The 20,782-nt window shown below is 56.3% G+C and overlaps 1 protein-coding gene across 8 annotated transcripts in view; it reads left to right on the forward strand.

Moving 5' to 3' along the window:
* The first annotated feature begins 12,499 nt into the window (after window positions 1-12,499).
* Window positions 12,500-20,782, forward strand: part of MYOCD (myocardin) — a 48,515-nt gene continuing 40,232 nt past the window's right edge. For 5 of the 8 annotated variants that reach the window (XM_068151664.1, XM_068151658.1, XM_068151665.1 and 2 more), the window contains exon 1: window positions 13,272-13,551. Coding sequence is in view for 2 of the 8 variants with exons in the window: in XM_068151656.1 (XP_068007757.1) it covers window positions 12,803-12,857 (55 nt within the window). In the remaining 6 variants the exon portion in view is untranslated. Of the gene's footprint in view, window positions 12,858-13,271; window positions 13,552-20,782 lie in introns of those variants that run through there. The other 3 variants (XM_068151656.1, XM_068151657.1, XM_068151660.1) reach the window with 2 other exon arrangements.

The raw sequence follows: 20,782 nt of genomic DNA on the forward strand, positions 1-20,782 counted from the left end.
GCTGAGTGCAGGGGGTTGGACTGGATGAGCTCTGGAGGTCCCTTCTGGCCTGGACCATTCTGTGATTCTGTGATCTGGCAGCATGGTCTGGGGATGTAAAGGTGTGGTTGGCTGAGGTGACTTGTGGCTGGCTGCTCAAAGAAAGGAGGAGAAGCTGGAGGGATGGAGGAGGAAGGGCAGGTACAGCAGGCCAGCAGGCATGAGGCACTTGAGGCTGGAAGCAGCAAGACTCTGCCCTCCTGGGGTGCATCATTTGAGGCTTAGCACAGGCACTGCTGCCAGGGGACCTCAGCACCTCTGAGCATCCTGTTTGTGGCCAGAGGCCTCAGAGCAGCCACTGAAGTCTGCTGAGGGGAGTAGGTGACCAGGCTGCTGTCCATGCCCAGGTCCATTGGGAAACCATCCCCAAAACATCATTTGCAGTGGATTCGAATAGGAATCCTCCTGCCCTGGCTGTGAGACACAGAAATGCACAGTGCCACCCAAAGTGTGCCTTCCTCAGCCACCCCACAGCAATCAGCCAAAGCCTGAGCCCAGCTCTCCTCCCCACCAGCTCCCCACAGGGACGTGGGGACCAGACCTCCCACCACCTGTGGGTTCATAGCAGGGACACACTCAGGACAGAGTGCCAAGGGCAATGCTCTGACCCTGGTGTCCTCCTATGACCATGAGTCAGTTCTTGGCATCTTCCACCCCGCAGACAGGATCAGTGCTGCCTCTAGACAGCAGGAGCCATGCTTAGCCTGGCCCTTACCCCTGCTCTCCATGGCCAGAGGAGGTCCCCAAGTGCCTTGAGCTCCTGCCAGCACAGCTTGACCTGAGAGCTGTGCTGAAGGCAGTCCCCATCCAGAGCATCAGCCCTCCACTGACCTCCCGGGCCTCAAACCAGCCTGAGCCTTGAGTCTTTAACTCTTCCTTCACCCCCCTCATCCACCCTGCCCTGAGACTCCTGCAGATGACAAGTGGCTGAAGCCACCAGTGCCAAAGGCCAGCTCAGTGTGCCAGGAGTGAGCCCCCAGTGTGCCCAGAGCTGGTGAGACAGAGCCAGCCAGCAGTGCATCCACTGGCCCCACAGCCTGGACCTGGAGAGACAGGACCACATTAGGGGTGGGGAGGCACTGGCACAGGCTGCCCAGGGAGGCTGTGGATGTCCCCTGCCTGGAGGTGTTCCAGGCCAGGTTGGGCTGGTGGGAGGTGTCCTTGCCCACGGGTCCCTTCCAGCCCAACCCATTCTGTCAGTCTATGAAGCCACTGTCCCCACAGCCTGGACCACATAGGCAGGGCCAGGCAGGGCCATGGGGCAGCCTGCAGTGTGGTGCCCACTGGGGCTCTGCACTCCCTCCCCATCCCAGCTGGGCAAGCACTGTGGGCTGAGCTCCACAATCAAATATTTATGCTGGTGAAAAACATTTTGCATAATCTTTAAACAGCCTTGGCATCTGCCTGCTCCCCTCCTCTGATCTCTCTGGATTGGGCTGGGATTGGAGCATTTCTCCTATTTACACAGAAGTAAATATTATGGTGAAAACATCAGGCAGCTCGGTGGCAGCTTTAGGAAAGTGCAGAAGTATTTCTGTGCTCATCTTTGTCAATTGCATAACATCCTCTGGGCCTCCATGGGGAGGGAACCTTGCCTGGGTGCTGGCAGCACTCTGATTAATAGTTCACAGCTCCAGTTCAGGCAAGGCCTCTCTGCTGTCAGGAGGGGAAGAGCTCCTGACATCTCCACCATCAATTCCTTCCCTCAAGCTCTGTGAGGCTGGGGAGTTGGCCAAGCAGTTCAGTGCCAAGGTCGAGGTAGGCAAATGCCACTGTGCTGGCACTTGCCAGGCCTGACTCGATCAGGAGGTGAGGAGTGGCCTGTGCTGGACCATCCTTGCCCACAGCTTGCTGACCACAGATTGCTTTGGGCTAGGTCCTGAGGTAGGACCAAGTTTGGATCATTCTGAGCCAGTCCCTAGAGAGCACCTCTGCTTGACAGCGGCAGCCACTGATGCTTTGGCAGCTGCACCTCAGCAAAGCTCTGCCACAAGAGCAATGAGAGGCAGAGAACCTCTTCTCAGGTCCTCTGGCTCTCAGGTCCAGAGGCTCTGCCATGTGAGAGCCAGAGGACCTCTTTTCTGTGCAACACCCCCTGGGCTGAGTCTCAGGCATGCAAAGGGAAGTTCATTTCCTTGCAGGTCCCTAAAGACTGTGAGCAGAGGCAGAGCTCTGCTGGGGCAGAGCAGGAGCTCTATAGCTGCCCTGACTCCAGAGGACTGCAATGACCTGTGGCAGCCCTGCAGGGGTTCAGGAAATGCATGGCCATGGCACCTGGGGACATGCTTTAGTGGCCAGGCTGGTGTTAGGTCCTTGGTTGGACTGGATGATCCCAGAGGTTTCTTCCAGCCTGGCCTGGGAGCTGTTAATGGGCAGCTCATCTGCCCCCTGGGAAAGCCTCCCTCAGGGGAAGATTGCTCTGCCACTCTCCATCAAGGGGATGACATCCTGGCAGCAGGCAGCTTGTAAGGATGTCCCTGGGTTTCTTGTGAGCCTTGGCTACTGGTTTCCCTGCAAGGCCTGCCCTCTGCTCACTCTCTGGCAGCTGATGATGAGAGAAGAATGCACTCCTCCTGAGCCACATATTTGTAAAGGCAAACCTCCCCCCAGCCTTCCTCCTGCCCCACGACTTCGAGCCACACCAGCCCGGGGACACGAAGCACAGAGCTCTGTGCCAGTGCAGCTGCACCTCCCCATGGGGCCTTGGCCAGCACAGCTACCCCAGCATGCAGCACATTATCACCACGTGGGGTGGCAAGAGGCAGGGTCACAGCTTCATCCCATCAGACTTGTCTTGCCAGAGAATGCTGTGGAGAGCCAAGAAGCAAGGCCATGGCAGGAGGACTCTCCTCCACACGGAGCTGCCAGGCACCAGAGAGCACCAAAAGCACTCAGCAGGCTCAGTCCTGCAGGAGAGGACAGTGTGAGCAGGTGTGACTGGCAGGATACCAGGTGTGGGAAAAAACTCTTTGCAACTGCAAACTCTTTGCAACTGCAAACTCTTTCTGAGACCTTTCAGTGGCCATTGCACACAACCCTGAGCCTTGCAGTGGACTCCTTTGCTGAGCTGGGGGGATGCTGGGGACAGTGGCCCTCAGTGCTCCCCATGCTGCCAGCAGCACCAGCAGCTGCTGGAGTGCATGGGGCAAAGGGTAGGGTATGGGACTGCTGGAGAGGTCCAGAGGAGGCCACAAAGATGATCAGAGGCATGGAGAATCTCCCCTGTGGGGACAGGCTGGGAGAGCTGGGGCTGTTCAGCCTGCAGAAGAGAAGGCTCCAGGGAGACCTCAATGCAGCCTCCCAGGACCTGAAGGGGCTGCAGGAGAGGTGGGGAGGGACCCTGGACAAGGGCTGGGAGTGCCACGATGAGGAACAATGGCTTTGAGCTGGGAGAGGGGAGACTGAGAGTGGAGAGGAGGAAGAAATTGTTGGCAGTGAGGGTGGGGAGAGCCTGGCACAGGCTGCCCAGGGAGGCTGTGGCTGTGCCCTGCCTGGAGGTGTTCCAGGCCAGGCTGGATTAGGAATAGTGTGCCTGCATTAGGAACAGTGTGGCCAGCAGGAGCAGGGAGGTCATAGTGCCCCTGGACTCTGCTTTGGTTAGGCCACACCTTGAGTCCTGTGTCCAGTTCTGGGCCCCTCAGTTTAAGAAGGACATCAAAACACTTGAAGGTGTCCAGCGAAGGGCAACGAGGCTGGGGAGAGGCCTTGAGCACAGCCCTGTGAGGAGAGGCTGAGGGAGCTGGGGCTGCTTAGCCTGGAGAAGAGGAGGCTCAGGGGAGACCTTCTTGCTCTCTCCAACTCCCTGAGGGGAGGTTGTAGCCAGGTGGGGGTTGGTCTCTTCTCTCTAGCAGCCAGCACCAGAACAAGAGGACACAGTCTCAAGATGTGCCAGGGGAGGTTTAGACTCGAGGTGAGGAGAAAGTTCTTCACCGAGAGAGTCATTTGTCATTGGGATGTGCTGCCCAGGGAGGTGGTGGAGTCATCGACCCTGGAGGTGTTCAAGAGGGGATTGGATGTGGCACTTGGTGCCATGGCCTGGTCATGAGGTCTGTGGTGACAGCTTGGACTCGATGATCCTCGAGGTCTCTTCCAACCTTAGTGAGACTGTGAGACTGTGATACTGTGGATGAGGCCTTGAGCAGCCTGTGCTGGTGGGAGGTGTCCCTGCCCAGGGCAGGAGGTTGGAGCTGGATGATCTTGAAGGTCCCTTCCAGCCCAACCCATTCTATGATCTCTGATTCTTTGGTGCAGAGTTGGATCTGCTGTGCAAGGAGAAAGCAAAGAGCAGAGCAGTGAGGCAGGCAAAGTGCAGTCCCTGCACCAAGGTGAGGGCAGCAGGCAGACCCCAGCCTCACCTGGCAGTGCAGCCATGGTGGGGGCTGGGAGATGTTCCTCCCTGGGGCTGCAGCTCCCCAGCCCTGAGACCTGCTGGAGTCTGCCCTTCCGTGGCCCAGGCAGTGTGTCACAGGCTGACCCCTCCAAGTCCCCAGGGGGATGTCACAGGAACATCAGCTGGTTTGGGTCTTTTTCCCACAGACACGACTCCACATGGAAACAAACACTGCTGGGAAACCCATCAGCCCTGCAGACAATAGGCTGTGCTGGGGGATCAGAGGGGCTGCTTCCCGGGGGCTGCTCAGCAGCACAGCGCCCATACCCTCACGGCTCCGGGCTGTGACTCCTCACTTCAAAGGAATTCCCCACCATGACTAATTGATTCTGGTATTTAAGGCTCACTCCTTCACTGCCTGCAGTCCATAGGACCCAGTTTACAGCAGAGGTGACCAAAGCAGTGCTGGAACCAGAGCTGGGAGCAGTGCTGCTCTGGGCACTCTTTGGCACCTGAGTACCCTCCAGCAGCAGGTGGCAGCTGGGGGTGACACCTGCCCCCTTCAGAGCTGGACAGGGACTGTGGTGCAGCACAGTGCTGCTGGAGACATGTCCAAGATGGGTGAGGGCTGGGCAGTGTGAGCTCTGGAAACACAGGAGACCTCCTGAGGGGCTTTACTCCTCCTGGGCTGTCCAAGGCAGAGAGGCTGCAGACAAACTGCTCCCTGTCCATGGGGTGCTCTCAGTGCCTGTCCTCCTTGCCTCTCCTCTGAGCCCTGTGGCACACCACTTGCCTCTGCTTCTCCAGGACATCAAGGCTATGTGTGGTCAGGGCTGACTGTCACATAATGAGCAGCCCTGGGCTGTGAGCTCAGCAGCTGAGTCAGCTCTGCAGAAGAATCCTCTCTCAGGGGTTGCATCACCTCCTGAGGAGCAAGCCTGGACAGTGGGCCTGGAGCCTGTCAGCCTTGGACACTGCTATTCCCTGGAGGAGCACAGGGGGATGGAGGGAGGGAGGGGAGAGGAGCAGGAAGAAGTGTCCTCAACCCTTCTGAGCTCCCAGGCTTTGCCAGTGGCAGAGTTTCACAGGACACAGTCTGTGGCTGTTTAGTTCTGAGAGGGGATCAGCACCCTGGGGCTTTGAGTTGTCCCCGCCGGAGGAGCCTGGGCTCAGCTAAGAGCACAGCCTGCCTCCAGAGCCCCTCTGTGCCTGGCCACTGCTCTCTAGCAGGGAGAGGCAGCAGGCTGCCAGAGCCAGGCCAGCCCTGTGCCACTGCTCCCCACAGGTCAGCTGTGTGAGTGCAGCAGGTCTCTGTCTTCACCAGGTGGCAGGAGAAGGCTCTCCTGGCCCTGCTGGGCTCAGGCTTGGCTCAGCAATCTGACTAACTGGCTTTCTTCATTAGCCCTTCACTCAGGCTTATCTCTGCACTAAACAGAGTGCTGAACAGCACACGGGGGCTTCACTGAGCCTCTGAGAGGATGTCAGGTGGGTAGGTGGCAGTAGGAACCTAAGCAGGATGCCTGGTGGAGCTCATGGCTTGCTTCTCCCCCAGGCACCTCACTGACTTGGCTTGGTGAGGGCAGGGCACTGCCATCGGTGGGGGTTGACAAATGGCAGCCCCCCAAGGAGAGAGGGAGAGGCACTGCAGCACCAGCAGGAGAGCAAGGGGTGGTCAGTAACAGCTCTGGGGCCAGCAGTAAGCTGGGCTTTGTCTTTTCTGTGAATGTGATTAAGGAGCTGTTCAGTGCCATCAGAAGGGTTTTGTCAAACAAGCAGTAACAAATCCCCACAGAGATTCCCCTGCAGAGGGACGTGCACAGGCTGCATTGATGGCCCAGGCTGGCTGCATGAGGGTCAACCAAACCAAGTACAGGCCCTGCCCTGGGGTCACAAGAACCCTGTGAGTGCTCTGAGCTTGGGGATGCATGGCAGGAGAGCTGCTCGGTGGAGAAGGTCCTGGGGGTGCTAACTGATGGCTGGCTGAAGATCTATCTAGTGTGTGCCCAGGTGCCCATAATGCCACCAGCATCCTGCCCTGGATCAGCAATGGTGTGGCCAGCAGGACCAGGGCAGGGATCATCCTCATGTGCTTGGCACTGGTGAGGCCAAACCCCAAATCCTGGGTTCAGTTTCAGGCTCCTGACTCCAAAAAGGACATTGAGGGCTGGAGCAGGTCCAGAGAAGGGCAACAGAGCTGGGGGAGGGTCTGGAGAACAGGGCTGGGGAGGAGCAGCTGAGGGAGCTGGGGGTGTTGAGCCTGGAGCAGAGGAGGCTGAGGGAGACCTCCTTGCTCTCTGCAGCTCCCTGAGAGGAGGCTGGAGCCAGGTGGGGTTGGGCTCTTCCCCCAGGTAACAAGAGGTAGGTCAAGAGGTAGGCCAAGAGTTGCCCCAGGGGAAGTTTAGGTTGGACCTTAGGAACAATTTCTTCCCCCACAAGGATTGTCAAGCCCTGGAAGAGGCTGCCCAAGGCAGTGGTGGAGTCCCCATCCCTGCAGGGCTTTCAGAGCAGTGTAGATGTGGTGCTGAGGGACATGGTCTGGCTGTGGCCTGGCAGTGCTGGGTTATTGCTGGACTTGATGATCCAAAAGGTCTCTTTCAACCAAAACAGTTGTATGATTTTGTAAATCCCTGGGGCCTGGCAGTCCTTCAGGACACCTCTGCTGCTAGCCAGGGTGTGATACCCAACAGCCTTCCCTGCCATGGGTGGAGAAGAGTGATGCTTATCTTTGCAGTGAGGGTCCAGGGGGGACCCAAGGAACTAGGAGCAGGTAGGAGTCTATCCCAGTTTGCAAACTGCTCGAGTAGACTTAGCAGAACGCTGGAGGAATTCCCTGTGTGAAGGCTGTCAGGGCCACCAAGGCTCCAGTGTTCAGCCTGGAGAAGAGAAGGCTCCAGACAGACCTAAGAGCAGCCTGCCAGCGCCTGAAGGGGGCTGCAAGAAGGCTGGAGAGAGACTGTTTGCAAAGGCCTGCAGGGACAGGAGCAGGGACAATGGATTCACACCAGAGCAGAGCAGATTTAGACTAGATATCAGGAACAAGTTCTGCGGCAGGAAGCTGCTGGAGCACTGGAACAGGTTGCCCAGGGAGGTGGTTGAGGCTCCATCCCTGGAGCTATTCAAAGTGAGGCTGGGCAGGGCCCTGGACAACCTGCTCTAGTTGGGGATGTCCCTGCTGAGTGCAGGGGGCTGGAGTGGGTGACCTTTGGAGGTCCCTTCCAAGCCAGAGCATTCTATGGTCCTATGCCCACTGAGTGCATTCTGTGCTCAGACAGAAGCTGGATCACTCTTCCCCCTCATGGAGAACTACCCACGTGTCCTGGGACGCATGGCCAGCACAGCCTTCAACATCCAGTGCTGCTCTGGTGTGTCTTCCAGGAGAACTGCTCAGGAACCATCTGCAGGTGAACAAAAACTCCCAAGAAGAAGGCAGGGAGGAGCAAAGACCGCATTAGGAGGGAGGTCAGGTCAGCCAGGTGGGACACCACACAGCCCCAGGAAATGACCAGCTGGAAGGTGCCCCTGCCACCACACCAAGCTCTGTGCTGCTCTGTGGGGACAGTCCCCACACCAGCAGGGGGAAGGCTTCATGCAGAAGTGTAGCTCTTGTCCCCTTAGCCTCTGTACCCACTCACAGTGAGTCAAGCTCCAGGAGCCTTTGTGGGACTCCACCTCCCCAGTTTCTGTGCTGGGGAGCTTGGAGGGTTCCTCTGACATGCAGTTAAGGACTTTGCCCACATCAGATGGGCTCCACCTGCCACACAGCAGTTCCCTGATCATTCTGGCATTTTCCTGACCTGCTGCATTCTTCAGCTGCACATTCTGCAGCCCTTGCCCCATCTGCAAAACTAGGAAATGCTTGCCCTGAGCACTGCCCAGCCTTTCTCCTTCCTTTTCTTGTGCATTCCTGGTTTTGACTCATCACAGTGTCTTGGGAGGCTTTCTGCCTTGGGACAATGCTGGGACCATGTTGAACATGTTCTGGAAGTCCCAGACCTGAAGGTTTCAATCAGTTCTGTTTTATTTCCTGCTTCAGAGGCACCTCTGAAAGGAGATTCATTTACCTTTGTCTTCATTTGCCTTTGAGGTGGGCAATGCCTCTCCACGAAAGAGGGGAACCTCTGCCATTCGAGGGCTCTAGGGCCCAGGAGGCTCCTGCCCGGTGTGCATCCTTGCTGTGGGGTCTTTGAACAAGCTCTCTTCTGTCCATGAGCCTCAGCAGAGGCCAGGTGCCGGTGGTGAGGTGCTGGGAGGAGCCCTCCCAGCAGAGTGCCTTGCAGAGTGCCAGATCTGTCCTGGCAGCCTCCTCCAAGCACCTGGTGTCAGGCCTGGAGCTCATGTGCCCATCCATCACATCTGCAGATAGTCCTGAAGGGACAGAGGGACAGATCCAAAGTGAGATCAGCATATGAGTTGCTGTGTGGCCAGAGCAGGTCCTGCTCATGCATGATGGAGAAGACAGAGAACCAGCAGGCTCCAAGGGGAGCAGGGATAGCTGGGCAGGAGCGACTCACACAGGAGTCTGCAGTGCAACACAGTAGGAGTCAGTGGGTGTCAGGGAGTCCTGCCTTGTCTTTGGGCTGCTCATGGTGTGCCCAACAGGGCAAGGGCTATTGGGCACAAGGAAGTTCCATCTAAACATGAGGAGGAGCTGCTTTACATTGAGGGTGGTGGAGCACTGGAAGAGGCTGCCCAGAGAGGCAGTGGAGTCTCCATCTCTGGACAGGCTGAGGGAGCTGGGCTTCTTCAGCCTGGAGAAGAGAAGGTTCCAAGGAGACCACAGAGCAGTCGTCCAGTACCTAAAGGAGGCTACAAGAAGGATGGGGAGGGACTGCTTCCAAAGGCCTGCAGTGAAAGAACCAGGGGCAATGGTTTGAGATGAGGGAAGAGCAGATTCAGATTGGATGTGAGGAACAAGTTCTGCACCATGAGGGTAGTGGAACGCTGCCAACAGGTTGCCCAGGGAGGTGGTTGAGGCCCCACCCCTGGAGATGTTCAAGGTGAGGCTGGACAGGGCTCTGAGCAACCTGATCTGGTGGAGGTTGTCCCTGCTGAGTGCAGGGGGTTGGACTGGATGAGCTTTGGGGGCTCCTTCCAACCCAAACCAATCTATGATTCAGAGTCATTTAAAATGCACCTGGACACTATCCTGTGCAACCTGCCCTGCATGAGCTGCTCTGGTCCCTTGAGTCCTGTGTCCAGTTCTGGGCCACTCAGGGTAGGAAAAATGTTGAGATGCTGGAAGGTGTCCAGAGAAGGGCAACAAAGCTGTGGAGAGGCTGAGGGAGCTGGGGTTGCTTAGCCTGGAGAAGAGGAGGCTCAGGGGTGACCTCATTGCTCTCTCCAACTCCCTGAAGGGAGGTTGTAGCCAGGTGGGGGTTGGTCTCTTCTGCCAGGCCCCCAGCACCAGAACAAGAGGACACAGTCTCAAGCTGTGCCAGGGGAGGTTTAGGCTGGAGGTGAGGAGAAAGTTCTTCCCAGCAAGAGAGATTGGCCCTGGGGATGTGCTGCCCAGGGAGGTGGTGGAGTCCCCATCCCTGGAGGTGTTTAGGAAGAGCCTGGATGAGGCCCTTGGTGCCATGGTTGAGTTGATCAGATGGTGCTGGGTGAGAGGTTGGACTTGGTGATCTCAAAGGTCTTTTCCAACCTGGCTAATTCTATTCTATTCTATTCTATTCTATTCTATTCTATTCTATTCTATTCTATTCTATTCTATTCTATTCTATTCTATTCTATTCTATTCTATTCTGTGCTGTGCTGTGCTGTGCTGTGCTGTGCTGTGCTGTGCTGTGCTGTGCTATGCTACATTGTTCTGTGATACTCTGTGAGATTAATTTATTCCAATAGCTTCTTCCCCACCAGAGATTAAGGAATATCAACCTCATCAGATGCAGCATGGCCTGGAAATCACACAGCTAGCCCACGACAGGCTGCTGGCTCAGCTCAGGACAGCTCAGTGAGGGACCCCAGCACTTCTCAGCTATAAGTGGGGTTACTGCTTTTGGTGCTGCTGGGTTTCTAAGGTCTCTGGCAGCACAGTCCTACAAGTCTGCTAGCCCTGAAATTCCTGTCACTGAGCCAAAATGTTTAAAAGGACTTCCCAGAAACCACAGGATTGGGAAGGGAAAAAAAATCACAAAACTCCAAACAACAACAAGAAAATCTCCCAATAAAACCCCAAGCCAGGTCTGAGGGAGTTCCCAGGGTGGGTGTTCATGATCTAGCAGGAGTTTAGGCAGCTTCCCAGAGGAGACACAAGTGTCATGGAAGCTGAGGCCTGTCCTTGACCTAGCCTGACTTCTCACTCCTGTGAGAAGGCAAAAGCTGCCATCAGTCCATTTCCTTCCACTTACCTCAAGTGAACCAGACATGGGCTTGAGGTGGGGCCTCAAAGATAGAATGATAGAATTGTCAGGGCTGGCAGGGACCTCAAGGCTCAGCCAGCCCCAACCCCCTGCCATGGGCAGGGACACCTCACACCACAGCAGGTTGCTCACAGCCACCTCCAGCCTGGCTGCAAACACCTCCAGGCAGGAGGCTTCCACCACCTCCCTGGGCAGCCTGGGCCAGGCTCTCACCACCCTCATGGGGAACAACTTCTTCCTCACAGCCAATCTCAATCTCCCCACTTCTGATTTTGCTCCATCCACCCCCCCCCAGTCCTATCACTCCCTGACAGCCTCCAAAGTCCCTCCCCAGCTTTCTTGGAGCCCCCTGCAGATGCTGGAAGGCCACAATGAGGTCTCTTTGGCAGATCTGTCTGTCCTTACTTTGTGTGTGTGCAAAAAGTTTTTCTTCTCTGAGACAACGTTTGGTAGGTGAGAGGCATCCTCCATCAGAGCTGTGTCCAGCACACAGCTGTGCCCAGAGCCCTCAGGATTCATGGAATCCACAGAGTTTTTTTTGTTGGGAGAGACCTTTAAGATCATCAAGTCCAACCATCATCCTAAGACCTTCATTACTGTGCTCTTTAGCACAGGAAACTCTGAGTCAAGATCCAGCCCTGCCTCACATATTTGGCATTGTTGTGGGTGTCTGTGTGCCACAGAAGAAGGGGAGATGCTCCAAGTGCCTGCAGCATATGTGAGCACCTCCAGGGGATCAGCCTAGGGATGGAGCCATGTGGTGACAGAGATGTGCACTGCGCTGCAGCAGGGAAGGGCACAGCGGACACCTCAGCACCCCTGTGCTCACTGCAGCTTCCCAGTGCAGCCCCAAGACCTGCAGGGCTCAGAGCACAGCCTGCCCAGCATCCAAACCAGCCAGGTGAGGGGCAGCCGTGGCCCAAGCCAGAGCTCTGTTTGCTGAGCAGCCAGGTCCTGTGTGGGAAGGGAATCCAGCACAGCACTCAGAGTCACACAGAATCACTGAATGCCAGCGTGGAAGGGACTCCAAGGATCATCTGCTCCAAGCTCTCTAGGTCACAGTAGAGTTGCAACGAGCTGACTCAGCATCCTGTCAAGCTGAGACTTCAAGCTGTCCAGTACAAGGGAATCCACCCTTGGGAGGTGATTCCAGTGTCCAGCTGTTCTCACAGGGAAATATTTTCTGCTGGAGCCCAATGGGAATGTCCCCAGCAGCAACTTGTCCCCAACAGCCCTTGGTTTTTCCAGAGAACTCTGTAAAAAGGGAGTCTCCATCCTCCTGCTGGCCTCCCTTTACATCCTGGTCCCTGGCAATAAGGTCTGCCCTGAGCCTTCTCTCCTCCAGGCTGAACAACCTCAGCTCTCTCAGCCTTCCCTCACAGGGCAGAGGGCTTCCAGGCCTCTGATCCTTCTCCTGGCCCTGCCCTGGACACTTTCCAGCCTCACTCACTGGACACCCTGGCGGAAGGACCTTCACCAGCAGTCCCTTTTGCCTGGGACACTTGCCCTGCCCCTGCCCCAGCCCTTCTTTGCCGTGGGGCGCGCAGCCCCCGCCTGCGGGCTGGCCACCCTGCGGTGGGCGCCTCGCACCACGCCGCCAAGGGTTAAAACCTTCTCTCTGTTGATATTTCCAGCGGCTCCCAAAGTCCCGAGCCAGGCAGAGCCCTGATTGGCTGCGTAGGGCCGGTAGTAATTAGTATCAGATATCAAACTTCTGTCTTTGCTAAGACCCTTTCCGATAGTGCCTGCTCCCCGCTAGATGATGACATCAGCCAGGACACCCAGCTGCTCGTAGTAAACTCCGGGCGGGAGGAGGCTGCCGCTCGCTCCACGCTCAGTACTTCAACACAGCCCGGGGCGAGCGGTTGGTGTCTCTGGAGGGTCAGTGCCGGATGGGACCAAACCTTTCAAAGCCACTTGCTGCTTCCCGCTAGCCGGCTCTGAAAGCACCCCAGAGGCTCCAGAAGAGCTGGATGAATCCTGAGCACTAGCCGCGGTCTGGTCGGCTTCTGCCCGTGGAGGAAGTTAATGGTTTAAGTGAGGGGCGTCTGGATCTGGTCCCCGAGTCACCATGACACTCCTGGGGTCTGAGCACTCCTTGCTGATTCGGAGCAAGTTCAGATCAGGTAGGGGAAGCCTTGAACTTTCTCTTAAACCTTCTCTGTCCGGCAAGCCGTGGCCGCAGACCGCTCCGCGTTAAGCGTTTGGCAGCAGCGTGCAAACGAACCGTCCGAGGGGTGGTAGAGCTGTCACGGCTCTGCTCTTCCAGAGGCTGTTCCCCAAGCGCAGAAGTGCAGCTTCCTTCCTCTCTGCTGCTGCTTTCTATTCATGTTTGGGTTTGGGTTTTTTTTTTTCCTTCTTCTTCTTCTTCCCTGGTGTTTAGTTCTCTTCGATTTCTGTCTGTGGTTTATTTTGGTGAAGTTGCAAGTTCCCGGCTCTCCTTCCCTGGCAGAGCGCTTGGGCAGGAAGCCAAAAGGGCAGCTGGGATAAACAAGGTGCCCAGCGCTGCCCCGTGTGCCCCAGGTGCTGTGGCGGGTCGGTCTGTGCCGGCGGTGGGTGAGGATGGGTCTGACAGCCTCTCTGCCATGCGGGCAGCGACTTTGTTCCACTGAGTTGTGACTAATTGGAGAAAAATGGATTTGAAGAAATGCGTCATTTTTAGAAGTAAAAATAACAAATGGAACATGAAAAGTATTTCAAGTGACATCATCAGAGAAATAAAACCAGAGGCGCACAATTGATTGCCACAAGCTAAACATGCCTGCGGCGCGGCACTTAGGGGAAGCTCCCTCCGGGAGGGGACCTGCGGCGTGAGTGAAGGTGAGTGAAGGTGACCCTCGGGACGGGCACTGCCGCAGCCCCTCTGCCGGATGCCCTCGGGCACCGGCTCCCTCCCTGGGCAGCACGCCGCGCTCGGGACGGGGAACCGCAGCTTGCCGCTTTATGCCAGGACCGTAACACACCAACGGCAGCCACAAAAAGCACCCCAAACCCCAAGTGTTCTGGGGGAGCTTCCCAGAGGTGGAGCTCTCCCGGGGGATATCATCCGTGAGGATGTGCAGGGGAGCAGCTGGGTGTGAGGCTCGGGACGGTCCAGCCGGGCAGGGGCAGGCACGTCGGGACATCCACCCGCTCCGGCAGGTCACCCGCGCCGCTGCGGCTCTGCCTCCTGGTGCATCGGAGATAAGGAAATCAGAGATTTCTGCTAGCGATGGGAGATAGGAGTGGTGTTATCAGGATCTCTTAGATAGCTGGGTGGTCAACCTAAACTTTGTTTTCTCAGCAAACATAAAGTTGGCAGCCGGTCGGAAAGCCCAGAGCATGTGTGTGTGTGTGTGTGTGTGTGTGTGTGTGCAAACACAAGTGTCCTCGTCTGGCTGAGTTAGACACAAACTTGGGGCCAGGGCTTTGTTGTGGTTTCCATATCACTCTGATCTTACATTTCATGAGATTAAGTCATGCCTTAGATTTTGTTGGGTATATTGTGGTACATTGCTGTTCAGCTGGGATGGGTTTGGGGGAGGGGAGAGGGGGAAGGAGAACTAAACCCAACAACGAAACCAATCTGTCGGCAAGGATTCCTCCGGCAACTCCGACGCAACAGTGCCACCTTCCTGAGGGAGCGGCGCAGGCTCGCTCGCATGCCCCTGCATTCTTTTCGGGTGAACCAGGAGTGTTTCGCAGGCTCGTTTCTGGTTTATTTGTAAGCTGGCTTTCTCGTGGAACCAACAGTGGGATCTCCAAACATATTTTTCAAATGATTCTCCAGCAAGAAGTAAACTCTGTGGGTCCCTGCCCGCCAGAAGCTCTGCCCTGCCTCTCAGCATCTCTAGAGCAGGCAGTTTGTTGGGGATGTTCTTTGGCTCCTGACTTGCTCCCACGGCTGCCGTCCCTCACCAGCGCCTGGTGATGGGCAGATTCCCCTCTGACAAGATTCCTCTGCCCATTGATTGTGCCAGTTCCCCAAGGGCTGCACCTTGCTGGCACCACTGCAGGTAACACAGGAGGTGGGCAGCACAGCCCTGGGCAGAGCAGTTGGTGAGGGGAGGGGGAAAGACTCCACTGAGTGGACAGTGCTGCTGCCAGCTGGTGCTGGGTTTAAAGTGGCACAGGGAGCTGAGGAGCAGTTAACCTTTGACGGGTCGGGGAATCTCTTTTATGTGCAAAGTCTCTATGGGACAGCTTCTGCTGGTGTCCCTGCTCCGTGTGTGGACTTTAGTGGCTGTGAAGCCCCACAGGCATGGCAGGAGGCGGAGTGCTCTGATTTACTACCCTCCATTCACTCGGGAGAGGGACGGGTGTCTCAAACCACCCATGGCCGTGCACCACACCCCCCTGCATGTCTGAAGGGCTGGAGCTGGTTGTGGGACAGCAGCAGTTTGCAGAGAGCTGTGCAGCTTGTATGGAGCTGGTGAAGGAAAGCCAGGAGGGCTCAGACCCTGGAATGTCAAGTCCCAAGGAGCTCAAGTCCCTCATGGTGCTCAAGGATCTCAAGCACAAGTGTGAGGAGCAGCTGAGGGATCTGGGCTCATTCAGCCTGGAGAAAAAGAGCCTGAGAGAAGAGCTTCTGGCTCTCTACAGGAGGTTAGAGGGAGGAATGGGTAATAGGATGAGAGGAAACAGCCTCAAGCTGCCCCAGGGGAGGTTTAAGATGGACATGAGGAACAATTTCTCCCCCAAAAGGGTTGTCAAGGCTTGGCCCAGGCTGCCCAGGGCAGCAGTGGAGTCCTCATTCCTAGAGGGGTTCTGAAGCTGTGTAGATGTGGTGCTGGGGGCTGTGGTTTAGCGGTGCCCTGGCAGTGCTGGGTGAAAGGTTGGACTCCACGATCTCAAAGACCTTTTCCAAGTGAATGTGATGCTGCATTGCCTTGGAAATGCTCTGTGCAGGCAGGTGTGAGGCTTTGCTTGCTCCCCAGGTTTGGGGAGGATTAGCTGTGCTCTGTGACTCATGACAAGTCTGAATCCCCTTTGAAGGATTCCAGGCCAGAGTTAATGAGGGCTGGAGTAAATCTTAATAACGAAACTTCTGCTGCCTCTCCATGGCCTGCGCTCACGCAGCAGCTGAAAGAACTCTCTCCCTCTGTCTCTCTGGGTGTCTCTGGGTGTCTGCGTGTGTGTCTGCATGTCTGTGTCATTGTGTCTGTGTCTGTGTGTATCTCTGTGTGTGCATGTGCATGTCTTTCTGCATGTCTTTGTGTATGTGCATGTGTGTGCACGTGGGTGTGCATGTGTGTGTACATATGCGTGTGTGTGTGTGTGGGTCTGTGCATGTGTGTGTGCATGTGTGCATGCATGTGTGTGTTTCTGCATGCACATGTATGTGTGCATGTGTGTTTGTGTGTGTGTGCATGTGTGTTTGCCTGTGTGTGCACACGTGTGTGCATGTGTGTGTGTGCAGGTATGTGTCTGTGTGTGTGCATGTGTGCGTGTCTCTGTGTGTGTGTGTGCATCTGTGTGTCTGTGTGAGTGTGTGTGTGCGTCTGTGTGTGCATGCATATATGTGCATGTGTGTGTGCATGTGTGTGTGTGCAGGTATGTGTCTGTGTGTGCACGTGTGCGTGTCTGTGTGCATCTGTGTGTGTGAGTGCGTATGTGCGTCTGTGTGCATGCATATATGTGCATGTGTGTGTGCATGTGTGCGTACATATGCTTGTGTGTGTGCATGTGTGTGGGTCTGTGCGTGTGCATGTGTGCATGCATGTGTGTGTCTCTGCATGCACATGTATGTGTGCATGTGTGTATGTGCATGTGCACATGTATGCGTGTGTGTGCATGTGTATTTGCCTGTGTGTGCACACATGTGTGTGCATGTGTGTGTGCAGGTATGTGTCTGTGTGTGCACATGTGTGTGTGCATGTGTGCATGTCTCTGTGTGTGTGTGTGCATCTGTGTGTCCGTGTGAGTGCGTGTGTGCATCTGTGTGTGCATGCATATATGTGCATGTGTGTGTGCATGTGTGCGTACATATGCTTGTGTGTGTGCATGTGTGTGGGTCTGTGTGTGTGTGTGTGCATGTGTGTGCATGTGTGTATGTGTGTGTGCGCACATGTATGTGTGTGTGTGTGTGCAGGTATGTGTCTCTGTGTATGCATGTGTGCGTGCATGTGTGCATGTCTGTGTGAGTGCATGTGTGCATCTGTGTGTGCATATACTTGTGTATGTGTGAGCTCGTGTGTCTGTGTGTGCATGCTTGTATGCCGTTGTGTGTGAGTGCATGTGTGCAAGTGTGCGTGCATGTGCATGCGTGTATGTGTATGTGCGTGTGCATGTGCGTGCACGTGTGTGTGTGCATGTGCATGCACGTGTGTGTGTGAAGGGTGCAGGAGCTGCAGTACTCTGTTGCTGCCTCCTCCCCCTGGAGTGCTTTTGCTCCCCGCGGCTGGCGGCAGGCAGGAGCCGCAGCCCGGGGCGGGCGGTGGGAGCTGGGGCTGTGCAGTGTCCTTTGCTGAGGCTCAGCTGCCCAGGCTTTCGCTTCCATCCGGGAGCAGCGGTAGGAAGACGAAAGAGCTTGTCCAGGCAAGGCTGGTGGAGGCAGTGGCTCTTTCACACAGCATCCAGCAAGCCCCCCTGCAGTCCCACAGCGTCTCCTCCTGCTTTGCTCTCCCTGCAGTCTGTTCTGAAGGCCCAGCGCAGCCACGGCGTGTGGAGAGCCCACAGCTACCCTGGTGCTGGGCACCAGAAACCGCTCCAGAGAGACAGCTCAAATCCACGCTGCGCCAACACGCCGCAGGCCTCCATGGTCCCCCTCCCCTTCCTGGAGGATTTGTGTGGCTGTTTATTTTGTCTGTTTTGCCCAAGATAAATACCCTGCTCTGAGGTCATCCTGACACGTTTCGCAGGAGTGATGACTCCTCAAGCCGGCCATGCTGTCCCATCTGCTCCGCTTACATTTAACTCTTGCCAGAGACCATCATTCACGGGGAGTGATCTCCTGCCTTGAACACAAACCAGTTGTGCTCCAGCAGCAGAGTTGCTCTGTCATGGGGCAGAGCAGACCAAGCTGGCAGATGCAGACTTAACCTTCGCACTGACCTCTTCTGTCCAGCCACATGGAAAGAGCCTTTGCAAGGCCAACATCTGCAGAGCATCAGTGGTGGTTCAGATAACTGGTGAGGAGTGAAACGCTGACACTCTGGCTCTGCGTGGGGTAACACCCAGGCCTGGCTGTGGACACCCTGGGAGGGAGTTTGCAGAGCAGCCTTGCCTGGTGCAGTGCAGGAAAGGGTGCCCTGGGCAAACCAAGGTCCATGCTCACACACAGGGCTTGAATGAAGCTGAGGGAGACGAGAGAGGAGTTGATTGTCTGCCTCTGGTGGAGACAGTGATTAGGACCAAAATCAGCAGGTGAGTAAGGGCAGGTGAGAGCAGCTGTGGTGGGATGTCAGGCCAGGCACTGCGGCAGAGCCTTCATTTGCACTTTCCTGGTGCCCAAAGCTGAAGCACACAACCATGAGCTCCTGTGGCTCACAGCCAAGGGGGATGTGTCTGTGTCTGTGACTGCGTGTGTGTCTGTGTCTGTGTGTGTCTGTGTGTGTGTGTCTGTGTCTGTGTGTGTCTCTGTGTCTGTGTGCTCAGGCCACAGCCTCTCTGTAACTCAGGACACCCTTTTGTGACTCCATGAGGGTTTTGTGCAGCACTGACTTGCTGTGGATTCATTTGTCCTCATTGTGGTTTCCAGCGCCTCACTCCGTGGTGTTGTAGCTGGCAGGCAGCTGTCTCTCTGTCAGGATCACAGAATCACAGAACTGGCAGGGCTGGCAGGGACCTCAAGGATCATCCAGTTCCAACCCCCTGCCAGGGGCAGGGACACCTCACACCACAGCTCTCACCACCCTCATGGGGAACAACTTCTTCCTCACAGCCAATCTCAATCTCCCCACTTCTGGGTTTGCTCCATCCCCCGCAGTCCTATCACTCCCTGACAGCCTCAAAAGTCCCTCCCCAGCTTTCTTGGGGCCCTCTTCAGATCCTGGAAGGCTACAATTAGATCTCCTCAGAGGCTTCTCCTCTCCAGCCTGCACAACCCCAACTCCCTCAGGCTGTGCTCACAGCAGAGCAGCTCCAGCCCTCTGCTCCTCCTTCTGGCCCTTCCAGCACCTCCAGATCCTTCCTGTAATAGAGGCTCCAGAGCTGGACACAGTGAAGGTGCCAGGCTCTTTTCAGTGGTGCCCAGTGATAGGACAAGGAGCAGCAGGTACAAAGTGGAACCCAGGAGGCTCCACCTCAACATGACAAGACATTTCTTTGTGGTGAGGCTGCTGGAGCCCTGGAGCAGGCTGCCCAGAGAGGTTGTGGAGTCTCCTTCTCTGGAGACTTTCAAGGCCCATCTGGATGTGTTCCTGTGTGGCCTGCCCTGGGTGACCCTGCAGGGGGTTGGACTGGATGATCTCTGGAGGTCACTTCCAACCCTACCATTCTGTGATTCTGTGTCATAGCAGAGACTGAAACCTACTTCTCTGAGCTTGAGGAGAAGGATGGATGGGCTGCCCACGGGGCTGCTCAAGGGGTGGCTCCAAGGAGGGCTGGGAACTGCCTGTTCTCAGGGCTAGGGTGAGGCTGAGGTTGCACATTGCAGCTAGACAGACCTGGAGCTTGCTTGGAGGTTCTGGCAGGGGAGCACACCCTTGAGCAGTGAACAGTTCTGTCCCCATCAGGGAAGGTTGTCCTTGCCCACCCAGCATACAGCATCAGGAGGGTTGCAGATGAAGCAGGGAGGGAGGAAGGGGACACCTGCCTAGCAGATCAGCTGAGCCAGCTCAGAGGGTCACAGAGGTAGGGACAGCTGCTGGGTCAGAAGTTGAGAAGCAGCGGAGGACCTGCAGCTCCACCTGGGCTGCTCCTCAGCTGCAAGGCTGAGCTGAATGTTGAGAAAGGCTGACACAGCTTCAGAGCTGCCAGGGAAGCTGCTCTGGCAGTGCTGGTGGGAAGGGACCTGCTCTGGTCCAGCCTTCTTTGCAGAGACAGCTGGGGCTTTGTCTGCCCTAGTCCTGAACCCTGTGAGAAGGGCAGCTGCCCACCTCCCTGGGCAGAGTGCCACAGTGCTGCTCAGCCCCTGTGCTGTTAAAGCCAGCTCCCCAAAGAGAGGATGGTGCCAGGAGTGCTCTGGCAATGCCCCAGCATGGGAGATGCTCTGATGCAGGTGCTCAAAGTCCCATCCTGGCAATCTGCTGAGCACTGTGCCCCACAGGCTGAAGCTGAAGGCCAGGTTTGCCTCCTCCTGGGCTGGAGGGAGCACTGGAACATGTGCATCACCAGGCCAGGCAAGGTCCAAGCTGTCATGTTAGCTTCCTAAAGCTCTGAGGTCAACTCCTAGGGAGGAGAATGAGTCATGACTGTCAGTCATGGGCAGTGCTCAGAGCTTGAGCCACCAGAGCCAGCTGTGGCTGAGGCCAGGAGGTCTTCAGTGTGCCCCACAGCAGAGGATGTTTCTGGAAGCTGTATCACTAAAGGGGACTGGGTGCTAGCATGGAAGAGAGAAGAATTCCTGACAGAAAAAGGGCAGGACTAAAATCCCTGGAATAGATCTGGCATGCCTCTCACCAGCTGGGGAGGGGTTTGCCCTCATGGGGTGCCACAGGAGGGAGCAGGCTGATGAAAGCAAGGCTGGTGGCAGCTGCTGGTGCTGGTGTGCAAGGCTGCTCCCCTGGACATGCCTCTCACCAGCCCAGCAGGTGCAGGCAAGGAGGGTGCTGGGCTGTGGGGGCAAGACTGCTTCAGCAGTGCTCCAGACACCTCTCTGTGTAACCTTGCTGCTCCTCTGGAGGAAGCAGACTGCTGAGCAGCAGCCTCCTCTCAGGAGAGCAGTTTCCTTGGCACAAAGAAGAATATTCAGGGGGAAAAAGAATGCCCATGAGGGAAGGGTGAAGCATCCTTGAGGTGACTTGCCCAGGGGGCCAAGAAGGCCAAGGGCATCCTGGCCTGCATCAGGAACAGTGTGGCCAGCAGGAGCAGGGAAGTCATCCTGCCCTGTGCTCAGCACTGGTTGGGCCACACCTTGAGTCCTGTGTCCAGTTCTGGGCTCCTCAGGTTAGGAAAGAGGTTGAGCTGCTGG

This window comes from Melanerpes formicivorus, unplaced genomic scaffold, assembly GCF_026170545.1.
Source record: "Melanerpes formicivorus ecotype bairdi unplaced genomic scaffold, bMelFor1.0.p_v2 SCAF_21, whole genome shotgun sequence".
NCBI classification, from domain to species: Eukaryota; Metazoa; Chordata; class Aves; order Piciformes; family Picidae; genus Melanerpes; species Melanerpes formicivorus.